The sequence below is a fragment of the Brachyhypopomus gauderio genome, unplaced genomic scaffold (assembly GCF_052324685.1).
Source record: "Brachyhypopomus gauderio isolate BG-103 unplaced genomic scaffold, BGAUD_0.2 sc56, whole genome shotgun sequence".
Classification (NCBI taxonomy): Eukaryota; Metazoa; Chordata; class Actinopteri; order Gymnotiformes; family Hypopomidae; genus Brachyhypopomus; species Brachyhypopomus gauderio.
Window position 1 is genome coordinate 1453669 of NW_027506879.1, and position 14313 is coordinate 1467981.

Below are 14313 nucleotides of genomic sequence, written 5' to 3' on the forward strand. Positions count from 1 at the left end.
CCCCCCCCCCCTTCAGGAAATTCCAGTGTGCTCAGCTGAGGGACGCCCGAGTATAAGGGTTCTATTACAAACCTCAACCACAAAAAAGGCACAACCCTCCCTCCCAGACAGACGTAAAGAGGAACATCACGTACTACGTTTTTCATGGATTTCAGTGACCAGAATTTTAGGGGGATTTTCCCCAAAAAGAAAACAAAAGGAGGAAAAAAAAAAACAATTTACAATTTTATTTCTCAAATGTCTGTACACATTTACATTAGAAAAATAGATCTTTCTGTATACACAATAGGTTACACCTTAGCACAACAGCTGCAGCGCTGCTGAGTGTGTTCTCAGGGGCATCTGGAATGCCTCAGGGGCATCTGGAGTGCCTCAGGGGCATCTGCCTCTCCACTGTTCTCTGGCGCTTTTCCTCTGACCCCTTCAACAATTTCCCATCTTGTCTGCCTGTTGGCATGGCAATTCCGTGGTCCTGTCGCGGGCCCCAGGCGACCTGTGCTGCCCCTCCGATGCCTCCCCACTCCGGGCTCTGCTGGGAGAAGCGATCCTCCGCTTCACTCTGGAACTCTCCGCACCACCGGCCACTTCCCTATTTCTACCCCATCACTTTTATATCGTCGTATATCTGTTAAAGTGGAGGGGGGATAATCAGTGTTAGGAGCAGGAATCTGAAAACAGGCCAAAGCGCATGATCTCACAGCCAGGTGACACACACCTCTTCAACACACAATCCTTCATCATTGTAGTCATCTTCGCTGTCCTCCGCCTCGCTCTCTGGGAGCTCCCGAAGTTCGTATGCAGTAAGATCGTACAGGAGCTTCTGAATGTGGGCGTCGTGGCGGCCGTAGGTCAGGTGGTACGCCGTGTGGCCCCCGTACGTCACACTGTTCACGTCAGCCCCTCTGGTCACCAGCAGCTTCACCAGCTCAGGGTTCTGCAGGTCCACAGCCAGATGGAGTGCCGTCCTGCCGTTACACTGCTCCTGATCAGATGTATGAAGAAGACGGTTAACTCCCTCTACAAAGAGGATTTTAAGCCCAACAAAGACGCAGAGCAAAAAACCAAATACATTTTCAAAAATCTACCTGTGCATTAATGTCTGCGCCCAGGGAGACAAGGCTCTCGACCAATGAGAGATAGCCATGGATGGAAACCAGGTGTATGCATTTCTGACCTGAAAAAAATACCAGTAATGAGAACCAAGAGATCGCACAGAAGACTGGGGCGATCACACGCTGGCAGGAGAAACTGCAGGCGGCTCTTACCGCTGTAGTTGGGTGTGTGCAGGATGGTGGGGAGATGCTCTGGGCAGGTCTGGGTCAGCAGGCTGAAACACACCACCGAGCCCGTTCTGCAGGCTATGTGCAGGGCTGTGTTGCCGTGGTTATCCACTAACGTCGGGTCACAACCTGCCTTCAACAACCTCTCCACCACCACTGGTTGCTCGGTTATCACGGCCAGGTGCAGTGCTGTCTGTATTGGGGAGGGGAGTGTTAATGTAAGATCCTCAGGAATATATGGCAGAATAAATACTTCAATGTTAGTGTATGTATATGTATATAATATTATATATTACACACACACACACACATTATATAATATATATATATATATTTTTTTACCTGTCTTTGGTAATTCTGTGTGTTGAGAAAGGGGTCATTGACTGACATTTCAATTATCCTTATTGCAGTATCTTGGGCCTCATGAATAATGGCGAGATGCAAAAACCTTTAAAAAGAATCAACACACAAGTGTAAACAAGCAGTAGTTCGGGAGTTACACACAAAGAAAATCAACAAGCTCTCCGCGACACGGGTGCGCGCGCACATTTTTCTTTTTCTTTATCAGCAGTTCTGTTCTTCCCAGGACGCGCATGCGCTCAACACTTCAGCGTAACGCCGCTTCCTGGCAGCCCGCCCGGGACTTTCCCAGCCGGGCCGAGCCGACGCCGCCCACCCAGCCCAGTACAGCCCAGTACAACCCAGCCCAGTACAGTACAGTCCGTCCTAGCTGCCTTTGTTTACGTCCAACTGTCTCCACCGTAATGGCGCTGAACGCCTCTAACTGCGATATGTGGAATAAAACATTGTTGATTAAATATGCAACCTTTTACCTTTTAAATATTTTAACGATTAACAAATGCCCGTTCTTCAAACAGTAAAAAACCTTGCTTATTTTCTCGAGAAATGAACATGCAAACAGTAACATTCTGCAATCTTAAACCACTTTATGTGCATATATATATATACATATATATGCACATGAAGTGGTTTTATATATATATATATATATATATATATATATATATATATATATATATATATATATATATATATATATATACACACATACATATACATACATACATACATACATATACATATATATGCGCATCTGCAACAACGAGTAGAGTTTGTTGAGTTTGGAGTGAACACGTACGTGTCTCCGTCCTCGGTAAGTTCGTGTCTCCACGGCTCACTGCAGACGTGAGTCCGGGCCGCACAGTCCACCCGCAGCCGGCCCAGGTCCGCCGCCACCTCCGCGTATTCGTCCTCTTTAAGGGAGTCCAGGCCGCTGTCCAGCCGTTCCTCGGTGTGAAGCGCCTTCCCGTGTTTGGGCCCTCGACCATCGGCGCCGTAATCCACCGAGCGGCCGCCGTCCTGCTCATAAAGATCCATTTTGTGTCGGAAGTCTGAGCTACTGCTGCAGTGCGCGGATACACCAGCGTTAAAACGCGCTCGGGGGGGGGGGGGTGGAGCTTCCACTGGGTGGGGGGTGGAGCTTCCACTGGGTGGGGGATTTCCAAACGTGACTGACGCCTCAACTGTCTATAGGGAGTTTATCCAGGACTTTGGGGGAATTTCTCTGTTACAGAGTGTACTATCACTACTAGTAATATTCAAAACCATGTTTTTCCTGATTGAAAACCTTCCAAAATCCCATTATGCGTGATCTCAGATCACGCATAATATATATAGTTAGATCTGCGCTTGCGAACCTGTGGAGCAAACAATATCGATTTTATATGTTTAATATCTTAAGGACTCTGAATTAAAGCATACATTTAAGGTAAAGGAAACTAAGTTTAAACTTTTAAACTTGCAAAAAAGTTGCAAAGTTGCATTGTTAAAATATTTTCGGTTGAGAATTGCATCGTATCAAATAAAAATACATGCTAGCACAGACAATGAACTATTCGTCATGCAAAATAATGATCTGCAAATGTTCTAAAAGAAAATACAGTAAAGGAAGAATATGTTGTGCTAGTTTACTCAAATAAGTGTTAATCAGAAGTAATGCGCCTGGTCCGTGCACGCAGGGCTTCCCCATACCTCTGTGTGCGCGGAAACCCCGCTATGTGCGCGAGACTGCCCGTGTGCTAAGAGTGGACTGTTTCTTAGGAAACACGGGAAACCTGTTTGCACGAGCAAAGGTACAGCAGGGCAAGGCTTTCAGAAACCATAGCCACCATAGCAACGGTTACTATGCCTAACACTTAAGGCAAAAAGCACATATCTGCTCCTCTTAAACTATCACCATTTTAAAAACTGAGCAGAATGATGCTGAAACGCAGATTGAAATGTCTGAACTACATATCATTTTGTAGAATAGGTGTTCTGTAGGTAATTGTCATGCAGGTCTTAAAAGGAAGTTCTCCCACCCTTTAATCTGATATGGGAAACTGTACAAAACGTCCCATTTGGGAATAACATGACTGAGCTGGCCAGGACACCCTAGCACTTGAAGTCCTGGAAGTGTAAGAACAGGAACTCAAGGCTGTGGTCCACACCACGTTTACACCTCTATGGTGGGGAAACTGTGGACTGACCAGTTTCTCAACTCTGTTCCTCTTTTCTAACACAGAACACTCAAATTTGTTACACATACTCTCTGTCGCTCTCTCTCTCTCTGTCTCTCTCTCTGTCTCTCTCTCTCTCTCTCTCTCTCTCTCACACACACACACACTCACACACACACCCCAAACCTTTCCCATATTGTTTGTTCTTAAAGCAGGTAAAATCCTAGAAACATTCTCAAAGTATTAATGTAACTGCTTTGTGACTACATCCTGCTTTAATGCTCACCTTATATATAATGTTTACATATTTGAACATATGCAGTGTATTGACAAAGCTGAATCACAGTTTGCATACAGACATCCTGCAAATGTCCCATATGCTGTATGTTAATGGTGTATCAGTCTGACCAAATACTTCACTTACTGCTGGCTTCTCTATTTTAAATGACCCTGTCCATTATATAGACCCTAAACGCCAGCTCAGACAGGTTTCTGCTTTAGTTTATTTCCACTTAGTTTAGTTCTGTTCCAATACACCTGATTCTGTTAATTGGCCAGGTGATTTAGGTGAGTGCAGATACAAGCCACAGTCCATTATACACACAAATTGAATAATGACTTGCAATTGAGATGTTAGAAATTCCCATGTATCACAAGAATGACTGTGTTAGTCATTTTTATTTTACTTCCATGAGAGCATTCATGACTAACCACTCAGCTGAGTCACCATGAGCCAGACCTTTGGCACTCAGGTGAGACGGGACCCTCCCAACCTGCCGTCCCACGTCTACCAGACACACCCAGATGTCCCTGGCACAGCTTAACAAGATAATGCCAGTGATCACACGACTGGGCATTTTCACATAAAAATAAACTCCACTTTAAATTACAAGCAGGAACTTTTTATTGAAACTTTAGTATCGTTTAACTGGACAATTAGCTCTGTTGTCAGCAACAGTTCTTAAAAACTGATGCGTCACTACAGTGCTCTCCCAAACAGTCAGTGTTACTTTCCAGGTTTGAGTGAACGTTTCAGTGAGCCTGTGCAGAGGGGAAACCTGGGGATAGGTCCCCATGCCATATGATTCAGGCGTGTGTGGAATGCGTGACATACCTACAAAGGAGTGGTGTTTGAACAACTAAAGGTTAAATTCCTAGGGCATCCTTGACTGGTTTGCACTGAAATCCACAAACACTGCTTGAATGTTTATGTGTACATGTTATGTGTGTTTAACGTAGTTTTAATTGGAACAAGTGATTGAATGTGTCTGCAGTGGTAAAATGAAACAATGTAAAATGATGGTAGGTCTACATTCTAATTCATATCAGTTTGCACCCATTTAATTCTCCTGAGTTGTTTCAGGAGTTAAAATGTTCAGGGATACAAGTACTCATCCATAACACAACACCAACTTGTTGTCAGAATACCACCACTCCTGTATGATATGTTGAACTGCAACAGGTTTTTTCTGTTTGGATCAATGCACCTACATATGATTTTCTCATTTCTGGCTCCGATCAGGATTCAATCATTGATGTCGCCCTCTACTGGATATTGAGGGCGATATCAATGTACAAATACAGTTGAAATCGTAATCAACTAAACTCGGTCATAATTTGTGTGAAATATATGTAAGGGACCTTTCTTAAGTTAAGCAGTGCAATAAAACAATGAATCAACACAGACATCATCCACACAAGCAGCAACAGGCAGTGCATTCATCCATCTATCCACTCATCCATTCATCCACTCATCCATTCATCCACTCATCCATCCATCCACCCATCCATCCACCCATCCACTCATCCATCTATCCACTCATCCACTCATCCATCCATCCACCCATCCACTCATCCATCTATCCACTCATCCATCTATCCACTCATCCATTCATCCACTCATCCATCTATCCACTCATCCATTCATCCACTCATCCATCTATCCACTCATCCATTCATCCACTCATCCACCCATCCATCCACTCATCCACCCATCCATCCACTCATCCATCTATCCACTCATCCATTCATCCACTCATCCACCCATTCATCCATCTATCCACTCATCCATTCATCCACTCACCCATCCATCCACCCATCCATCCATCCATCTATCCACTCATCCATTCATCCACTCATCCATCCATCCACCCATCCATCCATCCACTCATCCATCCATCCATCCATTCATCCACCCATCCATCCATTCATCCACTCATCCATCCATCCACCCATCCATCCACCCACCCATCCATCCACCCATCCATCCATCCACTCATCCATCCATCCATCCATCCACTCATCCACTCATCCATCCATCCATCCACTCACCCACTCATCCATCCATCCATCCACTCATCCATCCATCCATCCATCCACTCATCCACTCATCCATCCATCCATCCACTCACCCACTCATCCATCCATCCATCCACTCATCCATCCATCCATCCATCCATCCACTCATCCACTCATCCATCCATCCATCCACTCATCCACTCATCCATCCATCCATCCATCCATCCACTCATCCATCCATCCACCCATCCATCCATCCACTCATCCATCCATCCATCCACTCATCCATCCATCCATCCATCCATCCATCCATCCACTCATCCATCCATCCATCCATCCATCCATCCATCCATCCACCATGTTAGTTTTGTTGCACTGTTGATGAAGTATTGTTCTACATTGTCCTTCATGCCTGCCTGATCGAAATAAAAATAAATTGTATTTGTATTTGATAAAATATAAAGTAAAATGTTCATTTGGCTAGATGTACTTTGGCTAGGTGTATGTATTGCATTTTGTAAAGTCATATCCAGACGTACTGGGGTTCTGCCACAATGTTTGACATATTTAACATACTCTAATAACTAGTGCACTTTATATACATTCTGGTGTGTATGATATGAATTATAAACAATTCTATTACAGAGGATTCAAAAACATGATATACTGCAACATAATTACATTTTTCGATTTGGTAAATTTCTCACATCAAGGTTTACATTGGCATCACAACAAGTGCATTTCTCAAAACAGTTAGCGCAAACAGTTAGCTAATGTCTTTCCATTATGAGACTGTGATACTGCAGTGTTTGGCATCTATAAATGTTTTGCCAATTGCAGTAAAGGATCATGAATCGCACCTCTGACAAGAAGAAGCTTGAGCTCAACTCTGTTGCACTTCTCAGTTTCAACACTAGATGGAGCCAGTCATGGAAACGGTGCTTCTCCACTAAACAAAATTAAGCAAAGAAAAAAAATTGCCAGTCACCAGAAATGACAGCACTGAAAAAAAAATCTAAATATCAAATGAATGTAAAAGATTTCAAACACGGTGGAAAGGAAATCAATGGAAAGTGTATCTGTTTAATTTGCAATGAAAGATGAATAAATATCAATGTGTATAAATATTTGTCGGCATTATAAAACCAAACATCAGTTCTATGGAGTCAAATTAGGGTCTTTAATGGTGACGAAAAAATAATAATATTGCAAATATAAGATTAGCATTTTGCATTTTACGTTCCTAATTTGTTTCTGCAATACTTTCCCTCTTTTGCGTTTCTTTCTTTTCTTTGCGTTTCACATTTTATGTTGCTGCTTTTTTTTTGCAATACTTTCTCCCTTTTGCGTTTCTTTCTTTTGTTTGCGCGTCACTGCTTTTCTTTGCGTCTCGCATTTTACGTTCATAATTTTTTTTGCGTTTCTCTCTTTTCTTTGCTCCGGTTTTACCCTCTGTGTGGGGGCGGGGAAAGAGGCGTGGCCAAGAGCAAAAGGCGTGCTGTGAACGTTCAGCGTCATCAGTTGAACCGTCACACACCGTTTATTGAAAATAAAAATCAATTATTTATTTTCAATGATTCCCATTCAGCCCCCACTCACTTGGTTTCAGACTTTAAATACCACAATAACTGATTATTATTGGAAGAATAAACCAGCTAGAATCAAACTCACAACGTTACAGAACTCGAAATCATACGGCGGTCTAGAGGCACCAAATTTCCACAATTATTACCTGGCAAATCAATTACAATATATATTAAAATGGATAAAACCTAATAGTACAGATAGATCATGGACTGATTTAGAACAAGCACTATGTAAAGATATACAAATATCCAATTTACCATTTATCAGCCAAACAATTAAACATCACCCATGTTTTTATAATACAACTGTGGCCACAACTCTGACAGCCTGGTGGAATTTTCACAAATTTTCTAACAAACTCAGCACTAACACCAACCATCCACTCACCCATCTGGAATAACCCGGACTTTACAATTAATAAAAAAAACATTAAATTATCTATCATGGACTAATAAGGGAATCACACACCTAAAACATCTGTATAACAATACCACACTGATGTCACTACCACAAATAACCCAGAATTACGGAAACGAAAGAACTCAGTTCTTACAATATCACCAGTTAAGATCACTCATCAGTTCAAAAATCAATCCAACTACTCTAGCCCTCTCTACACCAATCTCAGAACTTCTTAACATTAATACAGCAAATAAAACATTATCCAAAATATATAAAATTATATCTCAATTAAATCTTAACATGAGCCTACCGTATAAGCAATGGGAAGAAGATTTATCATCAACTTTTAATACCAACTTTTGGATACAGATATGTAATAATAACTATAGCATTATCACAAATACTAATTTACAACTAATCCAGTATAAAGTTATCCACCGAGTACACTATACCACATACAAAATGTATAAAATGGGATTCACAAACTCACCAAACTGTACACACTGTAATCAGAACACTGTTGATAATTATATCCATGCTATGTGGCACTGCACTCCAGTTAACCTGTTTTGGAATGAAGTCACTACTCATCTATCTCAAGCACTAAATACCCAAATTCATCCAACACCTTCATTATGCCTACTAGGGGACATATCAACCATTAGCACAACACCACAAAACAATAGAACAATCCTAATGTCGCTAGTCATTGCCAAAAAAGTCATCCTCATGAATTGGAAAACAAAAAATAACATAAACATCAATCACTGGAAAAATCTTCTAATATATTATATCCCCCCAGATACACACTTAGAGCCTACCATAAATACAGATACAGACTTAATCTAGACACAACTAACTCAAATATTACATCACAACATAAGCAAATTCAACTGTAGCAAACAAATCACAAGTTCATGATTAAAGTACATTTCTATCTTTTTATAAGCAATATGGTATATTATATATTATTGTATTATATTATGTTATATTATAATATAGTATATTGCACTATATTATACCATATACATATTATATATCTGTATAACCCCCTCTTCCTTTTGTTTCTGTCCCCCTTTACACCCCCCCTTTTCTTCTCCCTTTATACCCCCCTCCCCCCCATTTAAAATGTGCTAAATTTATATATGTTTTTATGATTGAATAAACAATAAAGTATCAATAGTCCTCCGAAGAGGGGGGGGTGGTGGTAGGAAAATATATATATAATAATAATAATTATTATTAACATTTTACTGAGGTCGGTTTGAAATTATCTTTTGAAAACCTGAGCGAATAAAAACAATGCCCTGAAATGCGCCACCACCTCGCACACACCCGACCTCTCTCTTCCTTTAACACCAGATGCGCTGCAGCAGCAGTTCAGTTCAGCGAGTGGAAGGAAGCTGAACTGACGCTGAACGTTCACAGCACGCCTTTCGCTCTTGGCTACGCCTCTTTCCCCGCCCCCACACAGAGGGTAAAACCGGAGCAAAGAAAAGAGAGAAGCGCAAAAAAAAATTATGAACGTAAAATGCGAGACGCAAAGAAAAGCAGTGACGCGCAAACAAAAGAAAGAAACGCAAAAGGGAGAAAGTATTGCAAAAAAAAGCAGCAACATAAAATGTGAAGCGCAAAGAAAAGAAAGAAACGCAAAAGAGGGAAAGTATTGCAGAAACAAATTAGGAACGTAAAATGCAAAATGCTAATCTTATATTTGTGATATTATTTTTTTTTCGTCACCATTAAAGACCCTAATTTGACTCCATACAGTTCTACACATCGAACACCAGTGCCAAACGAACACATAAGTCTAGCAAATGACAGCTAGCCTGCAAGCTCGACAACAGTTCTTTTTTACGTACTAACAAAATGGTTGGTGTGTCAGTGGAGGACACTCAGGACAGGGCCAGATGGAAGAGTTTGATCCGCTGTGGCGACCCCTAAACGGGAATTGCCGGAAGAAGAATAACAACTAAATACAGGAAAACGCCACAACAGCAAGCTATGAAGTCGCTAAACCTATTGCCCAGCACGGCAAACCGTTCTTAGACGGTGATTTCATAAAGCAGTGCCTCATCAAAGTCACAGAAATAATGTGCCAGGAAAAAGTGCAGGATTTCAAAATGTACAGAACGTGAGCTTAGCAGCATTTTATATTTCACCAGAAGATGGCAGTGTATACTATACTATACCAGAGACCGTATACTGTATATATATCATTGACTGTATATATATATATATATATATATATATATATATATATATATAAGTGGACTGGACGACGCGAGTGAAAAGTGAAGCCTCCGTGTGTCAGCTGCCCTCTAGTGGCTGGCTGCAGTACAACTTTTAACCCCGCCCATTCCCATGTTGGTGAACAGGCCAGATGAGAAACTCTGAATTTTTATTACAAGTAAAATAAGTTTTTTTGAGCAATTATATTTTGTCAATTCTGTATCACCCCATTGCTTTAGTATCTCTCCCAGTATTTTTCTCTATGATAAACAGATTTTATAGAAGTTATTAAGTGTTATTTAAAGGGGTGTGGCGATAAGGTGATTGACAGTTAATAGCTGTGTTGATTGACATCTAATACCAGACGCTCAAACGTGTCAAACGTCAAAAGTGTCTATACTGGTGGGCGTATCCTAACGAATGTTGGGGCAGAGATACAGTCTCTGGCGGAAATACTGTCCTGCCTAATGGTTCTAATGCGCATGCTCTGGCTCCAATTTTCATCTACTGCGCAAGTACATCCACGATGACGGTGTCCGTGCGGCCATCTTAGTGGCTTCAAAAGTTCACAATGGGAGTCAACGGTGACGTACCGTCCATTATATATACGGTCTCTGTACTATACTATACTCTAGAGTCAGGTGGCAAAATGCCAGTCTGAATGGTTGGACTTCCCTCCCTGTCCCCAGAATGCCAGGCTGAATGTTCAACTCACCAAATGCCACACATGTTCAACTCACCAAATCTGGCCCTCACTGCAAAAAGTTTGGACCCTGATTCCCTTTCAACACACAATTCTCAAAATTCCCTTTCTTCTTGTCTTGTAAAGCTGCTTTGTGACAACATGTGTTGTAAAAAGCGCTATATAAATAAATCTGACTTTGACTTCACAAGTTCACAAAAATTGTCACACAACAATGCTTGATTTTCACATGGTAAAATAAAGAGAAGAATTTTGTACAGCAACACATCACAAAGTATCCTGCAACAGTTTGAGATGCAATAAACATGTCTGTATTGTTTCTAACATTTGGTGAAAATATCACTTCCTCAGTGGCAGTAATATTCATCACAGCAGAAGGAACTTCCCTCCCAGATGAGACTTGAGATGTGCAGTCAATCAATCTATAAACGAAACCTCAGCAATTTGTATCCAAGTCCATGTATCCTAACTGAACTCTGATTTTATCTTCATGCTGACCGTTTGCTCAGTAGATGGTACCCATTAACACAGGAGACCCAGTGGGCACGTCTCTGATTTCATCATCAATTGCCAATTTTAATGTGCATGTGTAGATGAACGATCGGCAGCAGTCTGTCTGTATTTGTATATATATTGTGTATATATATTGTGTATACAGTGGTACCTCGAGATACGAGCTGCTCTATATACGAGCAATCCAAGATACGAGCACCGAGACGAGCAAAATTTCTGTTCCGACACCCGAGTGCACGCTCGAGATACGAGCATGAACCACTAGGTGGCAGTACAGTACTATATGGAAAAAAAGAAATCATTAATCAGCTCAAAGACACACTCAAACGCTTTTCTTTCTCTCCCTCCCCCACAACCTTAGGTTCAAAAACACAAACATACCTGTATGTGCGGAGATGACGTCATTTACCGCGTTCTAGCAGCCAATAGCGTTTTTTTAATTCTTGAGGTGTCGGTAAGGTCGACTCCTGTACCCGGTCATCACAGCCATTCGCACGAGTGCTTTGCAACGAGTAACAGTACGTACGGTGTATACAGTACAGTATTTCAATACTACAAACGTTTTTTGGAGTACTGTAATAACTATTTCTCCTACATTTATTTTATTGTTTAATTATACATGTTGCGTGTGCCTTTATTAATAAAGAACATGTCTTTTTTTCCACATTTATGCTAGTTTTGTGACTTTTTTAAGGACCGGAACCAATTACAATACTTTACATTGTTAAATTGCTTTGAGAACCGAGCAGTTCGAGATACGAGCACGGGTCTGGAACGGATTAAACTCGTATCTCGAGGTACCACTGTATATATTTTGTCTCTCACAGTGGACAGGCACCTAAGATGTAAATTTCAGACGCCTCCATGATTCTGAGAACTTGCGTAGCAGGCTGTTCAAATGCAGGGTTGCCAACTCTCACGCATTGAGCGTGAGACACACGCATTTGACCGTTTTCACATGCTCTCACGCCACACTTCCGATATCTCACGCCGAAAAAAAAAATCCAGTTTATTTACCTCAGATCCACATATATGATTCAATACGTTACTAGTTCGCTAGCTCTGGCGCCATCCACCGGCGATATAACACTGAATCTGTGTCCATTTTACGTTGGCCCCCCCCGCTCAACAACTTTCGTTCGCCACCCCCCACCCCCCCCCCCCCCCCCCCCGCTCAACAAAATACACTCGCCACCGGCTCCAGGTTAAAATCTCACTCCAAGCGAACGTCAAAAGTTGGCAACCCTGCAAATGGTTTACTAGCTTCACTGTATAAAAGCCCTCAGTGTACTCTATCTAAACATATGCAGTGAGTGACAGAAGCAGCAGGTGAGCAGGTTACCCAAACTCTGCGCTAAACCACCCACTACACTGGGCAAACAGGCCTTGTCACCCTCCCGCTCCTCTTCAGAGTATGTCATCACCAGGAGCTCCCACAGCTCCCCCTGGTGGCGTGCTTTGACAGCACACGCACATGGCTTTTGTCATGTACTAACCAGACACAGAATAGAAATTTGATACAAAAACTTAATACATTTGAAATATAGCCATGAAATGTATGTTATTAACATTATTTAAGCATTTACATAATGCTGACTGTGACAACTATCCCAAACACAATAGTAACATAAGTAAGTAATAGTAACAGTAAGGTTACTTGTTGATTAAAAGGCTGCGCTATGATGAAAGCACTTTTGAAGACGGTGACTAACTAGGAGACTTGGCACCATTCAGGAATGACTGGAGCAGGTCAGTAGTGACTGTTCTGTCTTTCATTCTGACTTCATGCCATTCTGAACTCAAGATCATCTGAATACACCTGTCATCTGTATATAAACCTGCGCACATCACAGACTGTGAAGTTGTCTACCTGGATTCTTACCTGCTTTGTGACTTTGGATTATGTGTCTGTCCTTCTGTTGTCAGGCCCTACAATTGTGTTTTTTGGATTAGCCTCCTTGCTATAAAATTTTTTTATTCTTTTCTGCAAGCGTGTGTGACTCCAGTTTTGCTTATGTCACAGACAGTAAAGCTGGTGTGATGTACAAGACAGTAAATGTGGTGTGATGTATAAGACAGTAAATGTGGTGTGATGTACAAGACAGTAAATGTGGTGTGATGTATAAGACAGTAAAGCTGGTGTGATGTATAAGACAGTAAACGTGGTGTGATGTATAAGACAGTAAATGTGGTGTGATGAATAAGACAGTAAAGCTGGTGTGATGTATAAGACAGTAAATGTGGTGTGATGTATAAGACAGTAAAGCTGGTGTGATGTATACAGTGTTGGGAAGGTTACTTTTAAAATGTAATCCCTTACAGATTACATCACTCAAAATGTAATTTGTAACATAATCACTTCAAGTGAGTAACTGTAATCTGATTACTTTGGATTACTTACAATATTGTCATTTTTTTAAGCCTGAATTAATGTAGCAACCACATAATGCATATTATTGTTTTATTTTTCTTTCCAGTGAACAAATAGATTAACACATAAAACAGCCTTTTCAATCACCCTATTAAAATACTTAAGAAACCATTTTATGAAACAATTTTATGAAACACTTCTATTCTAGTCAGGTGGAGACAAAATAAAGAAAAAAAACATGAACAGGTTGTGACGGGCAGGGTGAGCAACTCAAAAAGGAAGCGATCACGCCAAGTCTCAGGGAAAGAGGATGGTTTAATAGAAAGTGTGCAAACCAAAAACCCGTGCATTGTTCCAAATGAAGGAAATAATAACCAGCAGTCAACTGGTACAAAGACAAGACATATA

General features: G+C 41.2%; 1 protein-coding gene across 1 annotated transcript; it reads right to left on the reverse strand.

The window, feature by feature from the left end:
• Positions 1–212: 212 nt before the first annotated feature.
• On the reverse strand, positions 213–2717 carry nfkbiab (nuclear factor of kappa light polypeptide gene enhancer in B-cells inhibitor, alpha b). Its single transcript, XM_076987781.1, has 6 exons — positions 2440–2717; positions 1623–1728; positions 1266–1473; positions 1086–1174; positions 716–982; positions 213–625 (listed from the first exon to the last, which is right to left on the reverse strand). Exons 1-6 carry the CDS (start codon positions 2676–2678, stop codon positions 596–598), a joined length of 939 nt encoding a protein of 312 aa, XP_076843896.1. The 5' UTR covers positions 2679–2717; the 3' UTR covers positions 213–595.
• Positions 2718–14313: the final 11596 nt, after the last annotated feature.